The sequence below is a fragment of the Mesoplodon mirus genome (genome assembly GCF_964341445.2).
Source record: "Mesoplodon mirus genome assembly, chromosome: 7".
Classification (NCBI taxonomy): domain Eukaryota; kingdom Metazoa; phylum Chordata; class Mammalia; order Artiodactyla; family Ziphiidae; genus Mesoplodon; species Mesoplodon mirus.
Window position 1 is genome coordinate 47,717,134 of NC_138983.1, and position 21,723 is coordinate 47,738,856.

Sequence of the window (21,723 nt, forward strand, 5' to 3'; positions counted from 1 at the left end):
AATAAGGATATCATTTGTGAAAAAACAAGCCACAGTGTGAGAGAAAATATCTATATCAGATAAAATTAATAAATGATTGGTATCAGAACTATATAAAAGAGGTCAAATTATTTAGAAAAGGACAAAGAACACAATTTTACAGGCAGTTCAATAGAAGAGAAAACTAGAATAGCCAGTAACTTTATTAAACAATGTTCAGCCTCATTAGTAATCAAAAAAATGCAAATCAAAACACAAGTTAAACCTTTTCATACCCAACTAAGTGGCAAAACTTTTTACGTCTGACAATACTGAATATTGTTTCTCTAAATTCTCACCAAACATTGCTGATGACAGTGTAAATTACTACAACCACTCTGATATAGAATGCAGCATTTATAACTATTTATACTGAAAATGGGCATATCCCACCAAGCAAAACCTAAAGTAGAGTTTCCCAACTATTTACCAAGGCAGAGCTCTTAACTCTCAATCTTCAGAGAAGATAGGCAGTACCTCAAGAAGCCTCATCCAACAGTGTGCCATACAAGTATCATTTTCTATGTGGGCAAAGTGTGAAAAGGGTAGGTAGGGAAGCACTTCTCTAAAGAACATCTTGTGCATGTAAACAAGGACACATACAAGAATATCCATTACCACCTTGATTGTAATTATGAAAACTGTAAACAATCTATATGTCAAATCGGAGAATGGATAAACAGTGTTTTTTATTAAATGCAATACCACAAACAATTTAAAAGAATAAACTAGAATACATCTATATGTCTAATAAACCTCAAAAATCATAACATTTTATGAAAAAATAAAGTTAGAGAGGAGGATACATTACTGTTTCATGCCATTTTTATAAAGTTTTAAAAGAAGTTTCAAAGACTTCTAGTTGTCCACTAAAATCCCCTTCCTTCCACAGTAACAAGAGTTGCATCTGAGCTGAGGCCTCTCAGCTGGGTACTAAATTATCCAGGCTTCCTTGCAGCTGGGTATGGCCATGTGACTAAACTCTTGCCAAGAGAATGTTAGCAAAAGTTATGACAGCAAATTAGACCTTAAAAGTCCTAGCTTAGGGCTTCCCTGGTGGCGCAGTGGTTGAGAGTCCACCTGCCGATGCAGGGGACACGGGTTCATGCCCCGGTCCGGGAAGATCCCACATGCCACAGAGCGGCTGGGCCCATGAGCCATGGCCGCTGAGCCTGCGTGTCCGGAGCCTGTGCTCCGCAACGGGAGAGGCCACAACAGTGAGAGGCCCGCGTACGGCAAAAAAAAAAAAAAAAAAAAATCCTAGCTTATACTCTTGTTCTCTCCCCACCTCCTGCTGGATTAGCAACAACTAGAGAGAGCTAGTTAGGAAGATAACAGGTCCCTGAATGACTACATAGAACAGATGCACTCTCCAACCAGGGCTATCATATAAAAGAAATAAACTTCTATATAATTTAAGCTGCTGAATTTTAGGATTTCTTATTAGATATAAAAGTTTAGTCTCTTAATCTAAAAATACCCAAAATGCTACTGCAAATTTCTGTGAGTATATATATACTAAATATAAAACCAGAGAATGGAATTATAAATCCAAAATAATGGTTACCTCTGAGGAGGGAGAAAAGGGAATGAATGGTATTAAGGAGAGAGAACCAGGAAGCTTCAAGTGTATCTTATCTATAATATTTTATTCTTAAATCTAGTGGTATAAAGAGTGTTCAATGAAGACCCTCAAGATGGCAGAGGAGTAAGATGTGGAGATCACCTTCCTTCCCACAAATACATCAAAAATACATCTACATGTGGAACAACTCCTACAGAACACCTACTGAATGCTGGCAGAAGACCTCAGACTTCCTAAAAGGCAAGACACTCCCCACGTACGTGGGTAGGACAAAAGAAAAAACAGAGACAAAAGAATAGGGACAGGACCTGCACCAGTGGGAGAGAGCTGTGAAGGAAGAAAAGTTTCCACACACTAGGAAGCCCCTTCACTGGCGGAGACGGGGGGTGGGTAGGGGGGAAGATTTGGAGCCACGGGGGAGAGCACAGCAACAGGGGTGTGGAGGGCAAAGTGGAGATATTCCCGCACAGAGGATCGGTGCTGACCAGCACTCAACAGCCAGAGAGGCTTGTCTGCTCACCTGCCGGGGAGGGTGGGGGCTGGGAGCTGAGGATCGGGTTTCGGTCGGATCCCAGGGAGAGGACTGGGGTTGGCTGCGTGAACACAGCCTGAAGGGGGCTAGTGCGCCACAGCTAGCCGGGAGGGAGTCCAGGAAAAAGCCTGGGCCTCCCTAAGAGGCAAGAGACCATTATTTCAGGGTGCGCGAGGAGAGGGGATTCAGAGCACCACCAAAACGAGCTCCAGAGACGGGTGCAAGCCGTGCCTATCAGAGCGGACACCAGAGATGGGCATGAAACGATAAGGCTGCTGCTGCAGCCACCAAGAAGCCTGTGTGCAAGCACAGGTCACTATCCACAGCTTCCCTCCCGGGAGCCTGTGCAGCCCGCTACTGCCAGGGTCCTCTGATCCAGGGACAGCTTCCCTGGGAGAACACACGGCACGCCTCAGGCTGTTGCAACGTCACGCCGGCCTCTGCCTCAGCAGACTCGCCCTGCATTCCCCTCCCACTCCCTGGCCTGAGTGAGCCAGAGCCCCCTAATCAGTGGCACCTTTAACCCCCTCCTGTCTGGGTGGGGAACAGATGCCCTCAGGCAACCTACACACAGAGGCAGAGCCAAATCCAAAGCTGAACCCCAGGAGCTGTGCCAACAAAGAAGAGAAAGTGAAATTTCTCCCAGCAGCCTCAGAAGCAGCAGATTAAATCTCCACAATCAACTTGATGTACGCTGCATCTGTGGAATACCTGAATAAACAACGAATTACCCCAAAATTGAGTGGACTTTGGGAGCAACTGTAAACTTGGGGTGTGCTTTCTGCAACTAATTTCTTTCTGGTTTTATGTTTATCTTAGTTTAGTATTTAGAGCTTATTATTATTGGTAGAGTTGTTTATTGATTTGGTTGCTCTCTTTTTTTTAATATATATATTTTATTTTTCCTTTTTCTCTTTTTGTGTGTATGTATATGCTTCTTCATCTGATTTTGTCTGTATAGCTTTGCTTCTGCCATTTGTCCCTTTTTTTTGGTTTGTTTGTATAGCTTTTAGTGCTTCTTATCATTGGTGGATTTGTTTTTTGGTTTGGTTGCTCTCTTCTTTCTTTCTTCCTTTCTTTTTTATTTATTATTTTTCAATTTTTTATTATTAATAATATTTTATATTTTATTTTAATAAACTTATTTATTTATTTACTTTTCTTTCTTTTTCTCCCTTTTCTTCTGAGCTGTGTGGCTGACCGGGTCTTGGTGCTCCGGCCGGGTGTCAGGCCTGAGCCTCTGAGGTAGGAGAGCCGAGTTCAGGACATTGGTCCACCAGAGACCTCCCGGCCCCAAGTAATATCAAACAGCAAAAGCTCTCCCAGAGATCTCCATCTCAACGCTAAGACCCAGCTCCACTCAACAACCAGCAAGCTACAGTGGTGGACACCTTATGCCAAAAAACTAGCAAGACAGGAATACAATCCCACCCATTAGCAGAGAGGCTGCCTAAAATCATAATAAGTTCACAGACACCCGAAAACACACCACCAGAAGCGGTCCTGCCCACCAGAAAGACAAGATCCAGTCCGACCCACCAGAACACAGGCACCAGACCCCTCCACCAGGAAGCCTACAAAACCCACTGAACCAACCTCACCCACTGGGGGCAGACACCAAAAACAACAGGAACTACAAACCTGCAGCCTGTGAAAAGGAGACCCCAAACACAGTAAGTTAAGCAAAAGGAGAAGACAGAGAAATATGCAGCAGATGAAGGAGCAAGGTAAAAACCCACCAGACCAAACAAATGAAGAGGAAATAGGCAGTCTACCTGAAAAAGAATTCAGAGTAATGATAGTAAAGAGGATCCAAAATCTTGGAAATAGAATGGAGAAAATATAAGAAACGTTTAACAAGGACCTAGAAGAACTAAAGAGCAAACAAACAATGATGAACAACACAATAAATGAAATTAAAAATACTCTAGAAGGAATCAATAGCAGAATAACTGAGGCAGAAGAACAGATAAGTGACCTGGAAGATAAAATAGTGGAAATAACTACCACAGAGCAGAATAAAGAAAAAAGAATGAAAAGAATTGAGGACAGTCTCAGAGACCTCTGGGACAACATTAAATGCATCAACATTCGAATTACAGGGGTCCCAGAAGAAGAAGAGAAAAAAAGGGGCTGAGAAAATATGTAAGGAGATTATAGTTGTATAGTTGAAAACTTCCCTAATATGGGAAAGGAAATAGTGAATGAAGTCCAGGAAGAGCAGGGAGTCCCATACAGGATAAATCCAAGGAGAAACACGCCAAGACACGTAACGCCAAGACACATATTAATCAAACTATCAGAAATTATATACAAAGAAAAAATATTAAAAGCAGCAAGAGAAAAGCAACAAATAACATACAAGGGAATCCCCAGAAGGTTAACAGCTGATCTTTCAGCAGAAACTCTGCAAGCCAGAAGGGAGTGGCAGGACATACTTGAAGTGATGAAAGGGAAAAATACCCAGCAAGGATCTCATTCAGATTCAACGGAGAAATTAAAACCTTTACAGACAAGCAAAATCTAAGAGAATTCAGTACCACCAAACCAGCTTTACAACAAATGCTAAAGGAACTTCTCTAGGCAGGAAACACAAGAGAAGGAAAAGACTTGCAAAACAAACCCAAAACAATTAAGAAAATGGTAACAGGAACATATATATCAATAACTACCATAAATGTAAATGGATTAAATGCTCCAACCATATATATGCTGTCTACAAGAGACCCACTTCAGACCTAGGGACACATACAGACTGAAAGTGAGGGGATGGAAAAAGAAATTCCATGCAAATAGAAATCAAAAGAAAGCTGGAGTAGCAACTCTCATATCAGACAAAATAGACTTTAAAATAAAGACTATTACAAGAGACAAAGAAGGACACTTCATAATGATCAAGGAATCAATCCAAGAAGAAGATATAACAACTGTAAATATTTATGCACCCAACATAGAAGCACCTCAATACATAAGGGAAATGCTACCAGCCATAAGAGGGGAAACTGACAGTAACACAATCATAATAGGGGATTTTAACACCCCACTTTCACCAATGGACAGATCATCCAAAATGAAAATAAATATGGAAACAAAGCTTTAAATGATACATTAAACAAGATGGACTTAATTGATATTTATAGGATATTCCATCCAAAAACAACAGAATACACTTTCTTCTCAAGTGCTCATGGCACATTCTCCAGGATAGATCATATCTTGGGTCAAAAATCAAGCCTTGGTAAATATAAAAAAATGGAAATTGTAACAAGTATCTTTTCCGACCACAATGCTATGAGACTAGATATCAATTACAGGAAAAAGTCTGTAAAAAATACAAACACATAGAGGCTAAACAATACACTACTTAAAAACGAAGAGATCACTGAAGAAGTCAAAGAGGAAATCAAAAAACACCCAGAAACAAATGACAATGAAAACACGACGACCCAAAACCTATGGGATGTAGCAAAAGCAGCTCTAAGAGGGAAGTTTATGCAATACAATCCTACCTCAAGAAACAAGAAAAATCTCAAATAAACAACCTAACCTTACACCTAAAGCAATTAGAGAAAGAAGAACAAAAAAACCCCACAGTTAGCAGAAGGAAAGAAATCATAAAGATCAGATCAGAAATAAATGAAAATGAAATGAAGGAAACGATAGCAAAGATCAATAAAATTAAAAGCTGGTTCTTTGAGAAGATAAACAAAATAGATAAACCATTAGCCAGACACATCAAGAAAAAAAGGGAGAAGACTCAAATCAATATAATTAGAAATGAAAAAGGAGAAATAACAACTGACACTGCAGAAATACAAAGGACCATGAGAGATTACTACAAGCAACTATATGCCAATAAAATGGACAACCTGGAAGAAATGGACTAATTCTTAGAAAAGCACAACCGTCTGACACTGAACCAGGAAGAAATAGAAAATATAAACAGACCAATCATAAGCACTAAAATCGAAACTGTGATAAAAAAATCTTCCAACAGGGCTTCCCTGGGGCGCAGTGGTTGAGAGTCCGCCTGCCGATGCAGGGGACATGGGTTCGTGTCCCGGTCGGGGAAGATCCCACATGCCGCGGAGCGGCTAGGCCCATGAGCCATGGCCACCGAGCTTGCGTCTGGAGCCTGTGGTCCGCAACGGGAGAGGCCACAACAGTGAGAGGCCTGTGTACTGCAAAAGAAAACAAAAAAAACAAAAAAAAATCTTCCAACAAACAATAGCCCAGGACCAGATGGTTTCACAGGCGAATTCTATCAAACATTTAGAGAAGAGCTAACACCTATCCTTCTCAAACTCTTCCAAAATATACCAGAGGGAGGAACACTCCCAAACTCATTCTATGAGACCACGATCACCCTGATACCAAAACCAGACAAAGATGTCACAAAGAAAGAAAACTACAGGCCAATATCACTGATGAACATAGATGAAAAATCCTCAACAAAATACTAGCCAACAGAATCCAACAACACATTAAAAGGATCATACACCATGATCAAGTGGGGTTTACCCCAGGAATGCCAGGATTCTTCAATATACGCAAATCAATCAATGTGATACACCATATTAACAAACTGAAGGATATAAACCATATGATCATCTCAATAGATGCAGAGAAAGCTTTCGACAAAATTCAACACTGATTTATGATAAAAACCCTCCAGAAAGTAGGCAGAGACAGAACTTACCTCAACATAATAAAGGCCATATATGACAAACCCACAGGCAACATCGTCCTCAATGGTGAAAAACTGAAACCATTTCCACTAAGATCAGGAAAAGGACAAGGTTGCCCACTCTCACCACTATTATTCAACATAGTTTTGGAAGTTTTAACCACAGCAATCAGAGTAGAAAAAGAAATAAAAGGAATCCAAATCGGAAAAGAAGTAAAACCGTCACTGTTTGCAGATGACATGATACTATACATAGAGAATCCTAAAGATGCTACCAGAAAACTACTAAAGCTAATCAATGAATTTGATAAAGTAGCAGGATACAAAATTAAAGCACAAAAATCTCTTGCATTCCTATACACTAACGACAAAAAATCTGAAAGAGAAATTAAGGAAACACTCCCATTTACCACTACAACAAAAAGAATGAAATACCTAGGAATAAACCTACCTAACGAGATAAAAGACCTGTATGCAGAAAACTATAAGACACTGATGAAAGAAATCAAAGACGATACAAACATATGGAGAGATATACCATGTTCTTGGATTGGAAGAATCAACACTGTCAAATGACTATACTACCCAAAGCAATCTACAGATTCAATGCAATCCCTATCAAACTACCAATGGCATTTTTCACAGAACTAGAACAAAAAATTTCACAATATGTATGGAAACACAACAGACCCCGAAGAGCCAAAGCAATCTTGAGAAAGAAAAATGGAGCTGAAGGAATCAGGTTCCCGGACTTCAGACTATACTACAAAGCTACAGTAATCAAGACAGCATGGTACTGGCCCAAAAAGAAAAATATATATCAGTGGAACAAGATAGAAAGCCCAGAGATAAACCCACACACATATGGTCACCTTATCTTTGATAAAGGTGGCAAGAATATACAATGGAGAAAGACAGCCTCTTCAATAAGTGGTGCTGGGAAAACTCGACAGCTACATGCAAAAGAATGATATTAGAACACTCCCTAACACCATACACAAAAATAAACTCAAAATGGATTAAAGACCTAAATATAAGGCCAGATACTATAAAACTCTTAGAGGAAAACATAGGCAGAATACTCTATGACGTAAATCACAGCAAGATCCTTTTTGACCCACCTCCTAAGGAAATGGAAATAAAAACAAAACCAAATAAATGGGACCTAATGAAACTTAAAAGCTTTTGCACAGCAAAGGAAACCATAAACAAGACAAAAGACAACCCTCAGAATGGGAGAAAATATTTGCAAATGAAGCAACTGACAAAGGATTCATCTCCAAGATTTACAAGCAGCTCATGAAGCTCAATAACAGAAAAACAAACAACCCAATCCAAAAATGGGCAGAAGACCTAAATAGACATTTCTCCAAAGAAGATATACAGATTGCCAACAAACACATGAAAGAGTGCTCAACATCATTAATCGTTAGAGAAATGCAAATCAAAACTACAATGAGGTATCACCTCACACCAGTCAGAATGGCCATCATCAAAAAATCTACAAACAATAAATGCTGGAGCGGGTGTGGAGAAAAGGGAACCCTCTTGCTCTCTTGGTGGGAATGTAAACTGATACAGCCACTATGGAGAACAGTATGGAGGTTCCTTAAAAACTAAAAATAGAACTACCATACGACCCAGCAATCCCACTACTGGGCATATACCCTGAGAAAACCATAATTCAAAAAGAGTCATGTACCACATGTTCATTGCAGCTCTATTTACAATAGCCAGGACATGGAAGCAACCTAAGTGTCCATTGACAGATGAATGGATAAAGAAGATGTGGCACATATATACAATGGAATATTACTCAGCCATAAAAAGAAATGAAATTGAGTTATTTGTAGTGAGGTGGAACTAGAGACTGTCATACAGAGTGAAGTAAGTCAGAAAGAGAAAAACCAATAGCATATGCTAACACATATATATGTAATCTAAAAAAAAAAAATATGGTTCTGAAGAACCCTGAAGGTGGCAGGACAGGTATAAAGACGCAGACATAGAGAATGGCCTTGACGACATGGGGAGAGGGAAGGGTAAGCTGGGACGAAGTGAGAGAGTGGCATGGACATATATACACTACCAAATGTAAAACAGATAGCTAGTGGGAATCAGCCGCATAGCACAGGGAGATCAGCTCGGTGCTTTGTGTCCACCTAGAGGGGTGGGATAGGGAGGGTGGGAGGGAGACGCAAAAGGGAGGGGATATGGGGATATATGTATATGTATAGCTGATTCAATTTGTTATAATGCAGAAACTAACACACCATTGTAAAGCAATGATACTCCAATAAAGATGTTAAAAAAAATAAGTGTTCATTATATTACATTAATCTCTCTGTATTTCTGCTTAAAATATTTCATATAAAGAAGAGAATCTGGATGAATGTGTGGACAATGATACATAACATATTTTAATATAACATTTGTCTTATAACTCCTTTCTTTTCCTCCTCCATTTATTCTACTTATTAAATGCTAAAACACTTCAGGTTTATTACTTACTTTCTTGATCTTTTGGATCATTTCTTTCATACTCAGCCCCCTGGATAAACTGTAAAATGTTCTGCTTAAAGAACCTCTGGGCTAGGTCCAATACATTTTCTCCATTATCATTGAAGGCTTTCAAAACTTGGGAGGCACTGTTCATTCTACTGAGTAGGAATTTAAAACAGTGAAGGTGGCCTTCCATGGCTGCTAAGTGAACTATAGGTGAGAGAAAAAATAATAATAATTTAATTTTAAATTGACAATAAAATATCTTGAAAAAAGAAACAACACATTAACTCTAATCCTTCTAGGGAGACAACTATCCCTATCCTATATAACAGGGGTGTACTCTGGATGCTAGGATAACAGACCATTTTTCCAGCTTACATGTCCTTACTCAGTCAGCCTTCTAGTCCAGCCACAACAATAGATTAAATGGTTGAATAGCTACACTTACTGTGAATGTAGAGAGGCCAAGTGAGGGTCACCAAAGAGCAGGTCTCAGAAAATTTTCTTGGAAAGTGAAATCCGAACTGTGCAGCTTATAATTATATGAAAAAAATGCCTTCTATGTAATATAGGTGCTAGATAGATAAATTTATCTTAATATTTCAGAAAAAAGTGGAAGAAATAAACCAAAATAGTCACTATGCAAATAGGGGTGATGTTATTTTTATCACTATGTATTTTGTCACTTTTTCATAAACATTATTTTTATTATAAACAAGACTAGATCAAAACTGCAGACTAAGCACACACACTATCTCACCATTTCTTCTCTTAAATTATTGAAAATAATAGAAAGATATTTTTTAAAGCCATGAAGGACAAGAAAAACAGACAAGAACACCACGAACAGACAAGAAATGTTAAGGAATCCCTGAAAGAAAATATCAATATAATGAATCAGATTGAGGGACAGCCATAGCCCAAAAGCTGCAAAAAACAGGAATGGTTCTGGGGTATTACAAGCTTAGAGGCAATGATTACAAAAACAAGAGAGCCTTTATACCTCCTGAGAAGTGACTATTTGGGAAAGACTCCAAATTGTATACAAATCTTGGCTCTGGAGAAGTAGGGCAGTGCCCAAGTCACCAGTAAAACTCAGGAGAATCAATTAAGTAACAATGTCCACAAGATAAGTAGTTGGCACATGCCACTGTACACTTTCTCAGCTGAACCTTCCACTAAAAAACTCCCCCAGAAAGTTCAGACTCCTCTAACTGCTTACTCATCATATACATGAAATGTATCATAGGCATTTCAAACTTAACAGGTCAAAAATTGAACTCCTTATCCTTTTTGCATACATATTCCTTACACAGCTTTCCCCATCTCAGTTAATGGAAATGCTCTCCTTTCCATGAAGGTCAGGCCAAAAACCCTGGAGCCATCCTTGACTCCCATTTCTGTCACTCCCCACATCTAATCAATCAGCAAATCTTACTGGCTCTACCTGTAAAAGATACACAGACCCCAATTACTTCTCACTATCTAGTCCAACCAAACAGTAACCTAAATTATTGCATCAAGCTCCTAACTGCTCACGCCCACACCCTCACTACAATCTAGTATTATAAACACAATAGCCAAAATGATGGTTTTAAACATAGATCATGTCACTCCCACGCTCAAAATCCTTCAATGGCTCTTGTTACCTCTCTGACCTCATCATCTATCACCCCCGCACTTCTGTTCCAACAACACTGACTTGCTGTTACTCAAATACGCAAGGCACAACCCTGCCTCAGGAGCTTTACACATTGCTGTTACATTTTCCTAAAATGTTCTTCCCCCAGGATATCAAGACTTGCTCCCTCAACTCCAAGTCTTCACCCAACTGTCACCTCTTCAGTGAAGGCTTCCCTGACTACCCTATTTCAAACTTCATCCCCTGTAACACTCTACTCCCCTTTGCTATTTAATCCAAACACATATCCCTATTTAATATAATATATATTCTGTTCATTCATTTTTATTATTGTCTGTCTCCCCCCTCACCACACACAAAGGCAGAGACTTTTGTCTGTTTTATTTGCAGTGATATCCCCAGCACATAGGGACTGACACACAGATGCTTAATAAATTTTGAATTAATAATTTTTAACAGAGAGGTCTGAATACAAGCAGTCTAGTCCTGAGGCCACATTCTTAACCTCTACCTTATACTATTAAAAAATATACTACACATGCGGCTTCCCTGGTGGCGCAGTGGTTGGGAGTCCGCCTGCCGATGCGGGGGACGCAGGTTCGTGCCCCAGTCCAGGAAGATCCCACATGCCGCGGAGCGGCTGGGCCCGTGAGCCATGGCCGCTGAGCCTGCGCGTCTGGAGCCTGTGCTCCGCAACGGGAGAGGCCACAACAGTGAGAGGCCCGCATACCAAAAAAAAAAAAAAATATATATATATATATATATATATATATATACTACACATGGTTATAAAATAATTATACATGTTTAAGGAAATAAAAGTTGAATTTTTTTTCAATGTGCGGGCAACAAGAGACTAACAAAGTGATCAGGCAAATTCAATAAAGAACTAAATAAAAATGAAATTCCCCCCTACCTTGTATTAAAGAAAAGTCAATTCCAGGTGGAAATGTGAAAGTAAGATAATAAAATTCCTAGAAGATAATATAAAAGAGTGTCTTCATGAAATGAAGACTTTCTGAATCCTGTTAAAAAAAAGTCTTTCCTTACTTTTTTTTAACAGGATTCAGAAAGTACTAACCATAAAGGAAGAGCTTATTAAACTGGACTACAGTAAAATGAAAACTTCTGTTCATCAAAAGATATCTTAAAAGAATGAAAAGGCAAGACAATAGAATGGAAAAGATACTTAAATGGAAAAGATATTTGCAACACATGTAAGTGACAAAGAGCTTGTGGCTAGAATATATAAAGAACCCCTACAAATCAATTAGAAAAAAAGAGGAACAACTCAATAAAAAAAAAAAAATGCAGGGCTTCCCTGGTGGCGCAGTGGTTGGGAGTCCGCCTGCCGATGCGGGGGACGCAGGTTCGTGCCCCAGTCCAGGAAGATCCCACATGCCGCGGAGCGGCTGGGCCCGTGAGCCATGGCCGCTGAGCCTGCGCGTCTGGAGCCTGTGCTCCGCAACGGGAGAGGCCACAACAGTGAGAGGCCCGCATACCAAAAAAAAAAAAAAAAAAAAAAATATATATATATATATATATATATATATATATACTACACATGGTTATAAAATAATTATACATGTTTAAGGAAATAAAAGTTGAATTTTTTTTCAATGTGCGGGCAACAAGAGACTAACAAAGTGATCAGGCAAATTCAATAAAGAACTAAATAAAAATGAAATTCCCCCCTACCTTGTATTAAAGAAAAGTCAATTCCAGGTGGAAATGTGAAAGTAAGATAATAAAATTCCTAGAAGATAATATAAAAGAGTGTCTTCATGAAATGAAGACTTTCTGAATCCTGTTAAAAAAAAGTCTTTCCTTACTTTTTTTTAACAGGATTCAGAAAGTACTAACCATAAAGGAAGAGCTTATTAAACTGGACTACAGTAAAATGAAAACTTCTGTTCATCAAAAGATATCTTAAAAGAATGAAAAGGCAAGACAATAGAATGGAAAAGATACTTAAATGGAAAAGATATTTGCAACACATGTAAGTGACAAAGAGCTTGTGGCTAGAATATATAAAGAACCCCTACAAATCAATTAGAAAAAAAGAGGAACAACTCAATAAAAAAAAAAAAATGCAGGGCTTCCCTGGTGGCGCAGTGGTTGAGAGTCCGCCTGCCGATGCAGGGGACACGGGTTCGTGCCCCGGTCTGGGAGGATCCCACATGTCGCGGAGCAGCTGGGCCCGTGAGCCATAGCCGCTGAGCCTGCGTATCCAGAGCCTGTGCTCCGCAACGGGAGAGGCCACAACAGTGAGAGGCCCGCGTATAGCAAGAAAAAAAAATGCAGAAGCTTCAAACTGGTATTTCACAGAAGAAAATAACTAAACAGCCATTAATCATATGAAATGATGTTCTACATCTCTAGTCATCAGGGAAAATTCAAATTAAAACCACATTCAGATATTACTATACACTCAAAAGAATGACTAAAACTAAAAAAACTGATAGTGTCAAGTGCTGATGAGAAAGTGGAGTAACTGAAAGCCTTAAACACTGCTTGTGGGTGTATAAATTGATAACCACCACTTTGGAAAGTCAAAAGAAGTCACACACAAAAGGACACCAGTGTATTATTTTATTCCATGGAGTTCAGAAAAAAAACAATGCTAGTTTTTATTTTGGAAGTCAAGGTAGTGATTAACTTTGGAAGTTGGCAGTAACTAGAAAGAGGACACGAAGGAGACTACCCTGTTTCTTGATTTAGCTGATGGTCACAGAGAAGTGTTCACTTGTGAAAATTTAGTGAGCTGTGCATTTGAATTGGGCGTTTTTCTGTATGTATGTTATATGTCAAATATAAAATTTTTTTTAAAAAGACTGAGAGTAAAAATAGTTACTTCCAGATACACAAAAATTGAGAGAGTTCATACCAACAAACCTTCACTAAATGAACACTAAAGGATGTCCTTCGGAAAGAAGCAAAATGATCCAAGATAGCAGTGTCAAGGGATGGAAGATGAGGGCAGGGAGGAAGGTCAGAGCCAAATTATGAAGGCCCAGCATGCCAAGCTAAGGAATCAGAGATCCACTGGGATCTAGGGAGTTTTTAATAATCAAAGTGATTATTTTGCCTGGACTTCCCCTTCATTTGTTTGCTACTTAAGATTCCTTTAAGACATAGTTCAAGTCTTGTTTCAGTAACCAATCTCACTGTGGGCTAACTCTCTTCTGAACTTCTACAGCACCTCTTAGAAGAAGACAGGGTACTTAAGAGTATAGGTCTCAACTGGCTAGTTGACCACAGGCTAGACAACTGCAATTAGCAAATTAACTCAAATACACTAGTGTCCACTATCTGTACTATTCCTTTTTTAAGTAGTCTGTGGGGAAGAGACATATGAAGTTAAAAAACAATAACACTAGAGAGTAGATGAGGGAAACAGCTGGTGGGAAGAGTAAATCCAAGTTTAATTTTGGATATTTCTCTTTTGCTAATATGGTTCCAGAAAAAAAATCAGTCACATGATGAGTACATAACATAGACATAATATAAGATAAAAAATGTTCATGTCAACATATTTACTACTTTAGTTTTGTTAGGAAATATTAGAATGACGACAGTTCAAATTTCTTAAACATGATCAAACATTGTTAAAGTTTACATTAATAGAAAAACAAAATATTTGCTTTTGCGAATACCTGGAAGGTTTCCATTGTAGTCCACATCTTCTATGCTACATCCCCATTTAATGAGAAGTTGCAAACAGCCAAGCCGCCCATGAAAAGCTGCATAATGCACAGGTTTCCACTCTCTCTTATCAGTCACGCTAGGATCCTAGAGGTAACATTCACAAGGACTCAGTTTTTTTACGTTTTGTAGGGGAAACACTAAGTCTAGCAGCTTAATTCTGCAAATGAGAATTGGAGGCTGTTCTTAAAACTATAAGGCAAACACTAAATATCATAGAAATATTTACTGCAACCACTGATTTGAACATATGAGCTAATAATACACAAATGAAATTATAAAGTCTTTTAAAAAAGAACATAACTAGCCACATAAAAATCCTTTCTAAAAAGGAACTTAACTAGTCATTTTACTGGTCACAAGTTCCTGACCAATAAAATGAAAGAGATGGATTCAAATGATCAAATCTTATCCTCGGGAGCATAATCAAAGAGTTAATGAAAAAATATTTAACTCTTATAAGAAGTTATTTTTTACAGCTACTGGGTAATATTAAAAATAAATATCACAATAAATGAAATTTCTGGAGATATAAATCACTTTCTAAATTAATGTATGAAATAAGAGTTACAAAAGAAAGAGGTAAACACACAGCAATTCAGAAAGATTTACAATCCCTGGTTAAGATGTGTCTGGAAGCTTCAGAATCTTCCCTGTTAAACTCTGACCTGACATGAAGAATCCATAGCCTCTGAAATATTTTGTACCACTAAGCTGTTTTTTTCGTTGTTGTTGATGATTTATCTAAAGTATTGCTCCCATGTTTAAAGACAGAAAAGCTAAAGAGAGAGATCAAATTACTTCCTCAAAGTCACATAAGGGATTTACAAAGTCAGGAAGAGAAAACCAGACTATTAAATGTTAATCCATATGATATGGACTGTATGGACTATAGTCCATAACATTATACATTCTCACTTATTAACAGGAATCCCTCACCACTCCACTTCGGAGCATTATTTGTAAAGTGAAAGAATGTCCGTGTGTTGTAGCAAGGTGTAAAGGAGTGCATTCACGATCATCTTGAGCTGCCAGATTGGCTCCATTAATTATAAGAGCCTGAAAGTAGAGAAATAAGAATGAGTTTATATGAATAGAGATGTTAAATCATAAATGCAGATGCAGATTATTTAAAGGCAAGGAATTTATTAACCTATAGCTAAGCTATTATGTAAGTTCTTACATGTGTGCTACACACAAAATGTGAGAAATTCTTAGCTAGTCCTAAGAAAATGCTTGAGATCCTTTTTAACATTGCCTAGGAGACATGTATACCCGATTTCACATTCTGGTTTGAGCATGTACATACAATTTATAAAACAAACTTTTCATGAGCACAGATTAACAACCACTAACTTAAATAATTTAATGCTAAGCTAATAAAATTCAAATTTAAACTTCCTCTATTTCAAAAGCAGAATCTTTTATTAACTGGGTTTTGAATACAATAAAAGGATTTCATTACTGAAGTAACCAGTTCTAAGCTCCAAATCAAAATTCTAACGGCATCTGAGGAGATTCCATCTGAATTTACAATTGGCCCAGTTTCTGTATATATCTCCCTCAGACTTTTTTTCCTTTAACCAGCCTATATTTACCAGCATCTCAGCAAAAGTTTACTTAGTCATAATACCTACCAAGAGTTTTAGGAAGAACAATATCCATGATTTTGCCTGACTCCCATTAACAAACTAGTCAATTATCATCACAAACCATATACTGAGTGCTTACTATGTCACTACAAAGAATATGAAGATATATCAACTTAGGGAATTAGGACACATGTAGAGACAAAGACAATCAACTATACAAAGCAGTCCTTGGTAAGTAACAACTATACTGTATAGTACCCCAAAGCATCACAAAAGCTCTAAGAATGAAGAGATCACTTTGGGGAACAGAAGGACAATCAAGGGAGAGGGAGTAGGTTAAACTAATGCTTAGAGGAAGGAAAGCATCAAGTAAAGCTTCATTTGACCCTGATATCCCCTTAAGTTACTATTGTATCTGCTCCTTCCTTTCACTGCCTACTTTTCGAATACCTCAATGCCTCAACTTCAAATCCACCTGCAAATTGGGTGCTGTCCCTATCACTGCATAGAAATATAGCTAACCTCCCCCTATAGAGAGTTCTCTAGTTCAATGGCATTTCCTTAAGTGCTATTCCCCTTAGTTTTATTCTGTAAGTGATACGCTGCCTGACTTCAACTTCTTCCTTCACTTGCACAGCGCTAATGGGTCCTGGCTCTCTATCTCTCTTTCTCCTCTGAATTCCTTACTCATTTCGCTGCTTCCTCCCATCCCTACTAGTAACATTCTTCAACATTCAATCCTCAGTACTCTGTACTCTTCTCTAAGCTTTATTACTCCTGAAATCTTTGTCACCAGTGTCCTTTTCAACTGCCCTGTCCTTCTGCACCCGAATGACCTATAGGCACCTTAAACTCAACATGGGCCAAAGTTGAACTCAACATCCTTCCTCCCGAATCTCCCCTGCCTTTCAGATGTCCCTATCTACAGTGCCATAATTATCTGTCGTTCTGACTCAAAACCTTACAGTCTCACTACACTTTGCCAATGCCTGCTATGCAAGATGTTTTAAATAATTTTCTTTGTTTCCCACTGCCACCAACTAATCTCACCCTCTATGGTTAGTGATAATACCAAAAGTCTCTGATTATCTTGCTTCCAAACTCTCTCTTCATCCTACATAATCCTGGATACATCTTGCTAGAATAATTTCCTGAAATACTGTTTTCATTACCACATTCCCGTTAATGTCTATGTGCATGTGTGTGTATGTATGTATGTGTGTGTATACATACATATATATACACACATATACATGTGTATAGTATACATATAAAATTCTCTTTCCTATACAAATGAATCTTTATTCTATTCCTAAGACATTTTACAAATCTGGCTTTATCTAAACTTAGTTCAGAACAAATCATCTACACTCAGTCAAACTCATATAATGGTATATTCCTCATTTTTCCAATTCAAAGATTTCACATAGAATTATAGCATAGAGGTTAATGGGACAAAGTCTAGGTTCAAACCCTGGCTTTGTCACTAACTTAAGCAACGAACTTAACTCTATGAATCTGTTTCCTAATCTACATGAAGGGAAACTCTTAAGATTATTGTATTAAATGAAGTGATGCATGGGAGATGGTGATTGACACATAAAAAGTGTTCAATAAATTAAAATCATTATTTTTATTTGCTCCTTACACTGTCCCTACCTACAATGCTTCTTCACTACTTATCTTTTTAAAATCGACCCATTCTTTTAGGATTAGCTGAAGTTTCATTTCCTCCATTTATGATTCCCCTATCTTCTCTTAAGTTCTACAGTTCTTCTCATCTATACTTTTCATGAGAACCTTACTCAGAGACTGTGATTTGTACTGTTTTGTAACTCACTGAGTAAAGCTACTGTCATTCCCAATAGAATCTCAGGCTTCTTATAGGCAGGGACTGTTTGCTTATATGATTTTGTATTCCTCGAAGTTCCAGTCCATTTCACAACATTGATTAAGTCTATTTACTCTAATAAACTAGATCCTGCCACATATTAATATGTAACTCTGGCCAGGAAATACATTAAATGAGGAATTTTAGGCATGGCAAGCTATAAAGAAGATAATCTGGGCATGACTATGACATCCCTTAAAACAACCCAAACAGATAGCCAACTGCTTTAGAGATACTATAATTTCCGATCTTATACAACCTGTTTGAGTGACAGTTGGTACCAAAATATGAGTCCTGGAAACCAGTAAGTTTTTGTTTAGAACATAGAACTACTAAGTCTATGGGATCAAATTATTAGAATAAATGCAATAGCTCAACAGAACTATGCTAAAGTAATTAAACTTACTGAATTTTTTTAAAAAGTAACCAAAGTAATTATTACCTGCATGCAAGCATTCTGTCCCCTGATGGCAGCTATGTGAGCTGCTGTCCAACCTCTCACGGCTGCTTGTGAGAGATCAGCTCCACGCCAGAGGAGCCAATGAAGACACTACCTTAAGAAAATACCCATGTTAACCATGTTAGCAGATATTTTTAACATTTTTATATCTTTAAAGTTAGTCTATCATCATGAAATACTACAGCCTGAGAAGCATCAAAAGTGAATGAGGGGGCCAGGTATAAGAAAAACAAAAGCACAAGCACAATGATATGGTAACCCACATTTGGCCTTACTGTTGGGTAAACAATATGGAGTGGTAGGAGCTGTGGCAAACTGGAGACCACATTCCTTGTCCATAAGGTGAACTACTACTCAATCCCAGCCAGTTTTTGCAGTGAGTGAAATGCTGGTCCATATCTTACGTTTGACCAATACTCTGAAAGCCAAACAAAACACATCTGTGGTCAAATTCACTCAATGGCTGCCAATTTACAATCTCTGCCATAGATCTTTAAATGGGTCCAGAAACTTCTGTATCAGAGAAGACACTGTAATTCTGATACTTTCTAAGAAAATAAGTGGCATATTAAACAAAGTGAGGGAGTAAAATACATCTTCATTTAAGATTTTTTTTAATTAACTTAAGTCTCAATATAATTCAGTACTGGAGGTCTGTGCCACATATAGTGTTACTCTCTTTATATGTTCAAGTTTGTAGATTCTACCTTAAAGAAGTTTCTTTCTTTATAAAAGAATTGATTGTATCATTGGGATACACTGTCACATCAATCACTGCGATATCATTTTTTGAACAGGTTAATCATTTAGGTATCATTTGCCTGTCATGGAGATTAATGTCCAATAAAATATGGGGAGGGGTGGAGTTGAACCTCACTAATAATCACAGTAAGTCATTCATTTACTCAACAAATATTTATGGAGAACCAACTATATGCTAACCCTGTACAGGTACTGGAGAATAAAACCACTGTAAACATTCATGTACAAGTTATTTATCTCTCCGGGGTAAATATGCAGAAGTGAGATTTCTGGGACACAGGTAAGTATATGTTGTTTAACTTTATAAGAAACTGCCAAACTGTTTTCCAAAGTGACTGTACCATTTTACATTTCTACCAGCAGTGTATGAGAGTTCTAGTCGCTCCATATCCTTGTCAATATTTGGTATTATCATTTCTCTGGGTTATGTTTTTGTTTTTGTTTTGCCATACTAACCGGTGTGTAGTGACACCTAATTGTGGTTTTAATTTGCATTTCCCTAATGGCTAATGATGTTGAACACTTTTTTCATGTGCTCATTACCATCCACATGTCCTCTTTGAGAAAGTGTCTAATGAAGTCATTTGCCCATTTTTAATTGGGTTGTTTTCTTACTATCGAATTGTGAGAGTCTCATATATTCTGGCTACAAGTTCTTAGTCATATTTATGATTTGCAAAGATTTTCTCCTATGTTTTCTTCTAGAAGTTTTATAAGGTTAAGTTTTACACTTGTTTATCATCTGCTTTCAGTACATTTTTACATATGGTACCAAGTATGAGTTGAGGCTCACTTTCTTACGTATGACTGTCCAACTGTGCCAGCACCATTTAATAAAAATACTATCTGTTCTCCATTAGATTGCCTTTGCATCTTTGTCAAAAATCAACTGACCAATCAGCAGGACTTCAGAAATGGCTAAGTGAGGAGCTTGGTAAATCCTCCCCAAGAAGCAACGACAAAGCTAGACAAAGTTGTCAAAAACAACCATTTAGGGAATTCCTTGGCGGTCCAGTGGTTAGGCCTCCGAGCTTCCACTGCAGGGGGCACGGGTTTGATCCCTGGTTGGGTAACTAAGATCACACATGCTACGTGGTGTGGCCAAAAAAACCATTTAAAGACTCTGGAAGGCATACAACAAAATGAAGAGCATTTATTCAAGAAAAATCTACTGATTCTCAGTTAGAACAGGGAGAGCCCGTGGCAGAGTAGCCTGGGACTACAAGGATCCTTACCCCCAGCATCATGATGCGTAAGTTCTACCCAGATGGACAGCTCCATTGCTCTGCTGGAGGGACTGAAAAGTCCATGCCCAGGCACATTTTCAAAAACAATTCTAATCCTCAGTGGCAACAATTTAGGAAAGCCAACATCAGAGCTAGCCTGAAGTCATGATACTTGTTGGGGCAAACAACAAAACTAAAAACCACCTAGAAAATTAACAGAAAAATACAAGAAATGAGACAGCCAAAGTGGGCCTTGCTAAGATTCCACTCATCCCTTGTGATATAAAAAGCTGTGTACATATACAAAGTCACTCACACTCAGGAAAGATTGAAGAGGTCCCAAGTTGGCTAGACATTCTTGGCTAGACATAAGGCCTTGAAAACACAGCGGGGTGGGGGGCGGGGGGAAGCCAGGCTGACTTGTAAACTGCTTGGACTTTGAAAACATTCCCCAAACCATACACAGATCTATCAGCAAAAGATGGACTCCTTACTGGCTCAAGGTTTTTAGGCACAACCTCTGATTAATCACTGGCTGAACACTAAGCTATGCTGACCCAGGGGTGACCCCTATGAAGCCAGGCTTAAAAATAAAAACAAGAGGGGAATTTCCTGGCAGTCCAGTGGTTAGGACGCCACGCTCCCACTGCAGGGGGCAAGTGTTTGATCCCTGGTATGGGAAGATCCCACATGCCGTGGAGCAACTAAGCCCCTGTGCCACAACTACTGAAGCCCCCATGCCTAGAGCCCATGCTCCGCAAAAAGAGAAGCCACGACAATGAGAAGCCCGCTCACCGCAACGAAGAATAGCCCCCATTCGCCACAACCAGAGAAAGCCCGTACGCAGCAACAAAGACCCAACGCAGCCTAGAATAAATAAATAAATAAATATTAAATAAAAAGGATATATATGTATAACTGAGTCACTTTGCTGTACAGCAGAAATTAACACAACACTGTAGATCAACTATACTTCAATAAAATTTTTTAAAAAAAGAATTCTAATATCAAAGTTATTGTGAGGAATAGACAATATACTTTGTCAATACATACCAAAACTCAAGGCACCTAATAAATACTAAGCACTGCAAAAAATAAAAATAAAATGTCCAGTTTTC

At 38.4% G+C, this 21,723-nt stretch overlaps 1 protein-coding gene across 2 annotated transcripts in view; it reads right to left on the minus strand.

Moving 5' to 3' along the window:
- ANKRD42 (ankyrin repeat domain 42) overlaps nt 1-21,723 on the minus strand; it is a 63,068-nt gene that overhangs the window by 32,754 nt on the left and 8,591 nt on the right. For both annotated transcript variants that reach the window (XM_082627355.1, XM_082627356.1), the window contains exons 3-6: nt 18,600-18,707; nt 15,614-15,733; nt 14,626-14,761; nt 9,334-9,534 (exon numbers count right to left, since the gene is read on the minus strand). In XM_082627355.1, the coding sequence (XP_082483481.1) occupies nt 9,334-9,534; nt 14,626-14,761; nt 15,614-15,733; nt 18,600-18,707 (565 nt within the window). The remainder of the gene's footprint in view (nt 1-9,333; nt 9,535-14,625; nt 14,762-15,613; nt 15,734-18,599; nt 18,708-21,723) is intronic.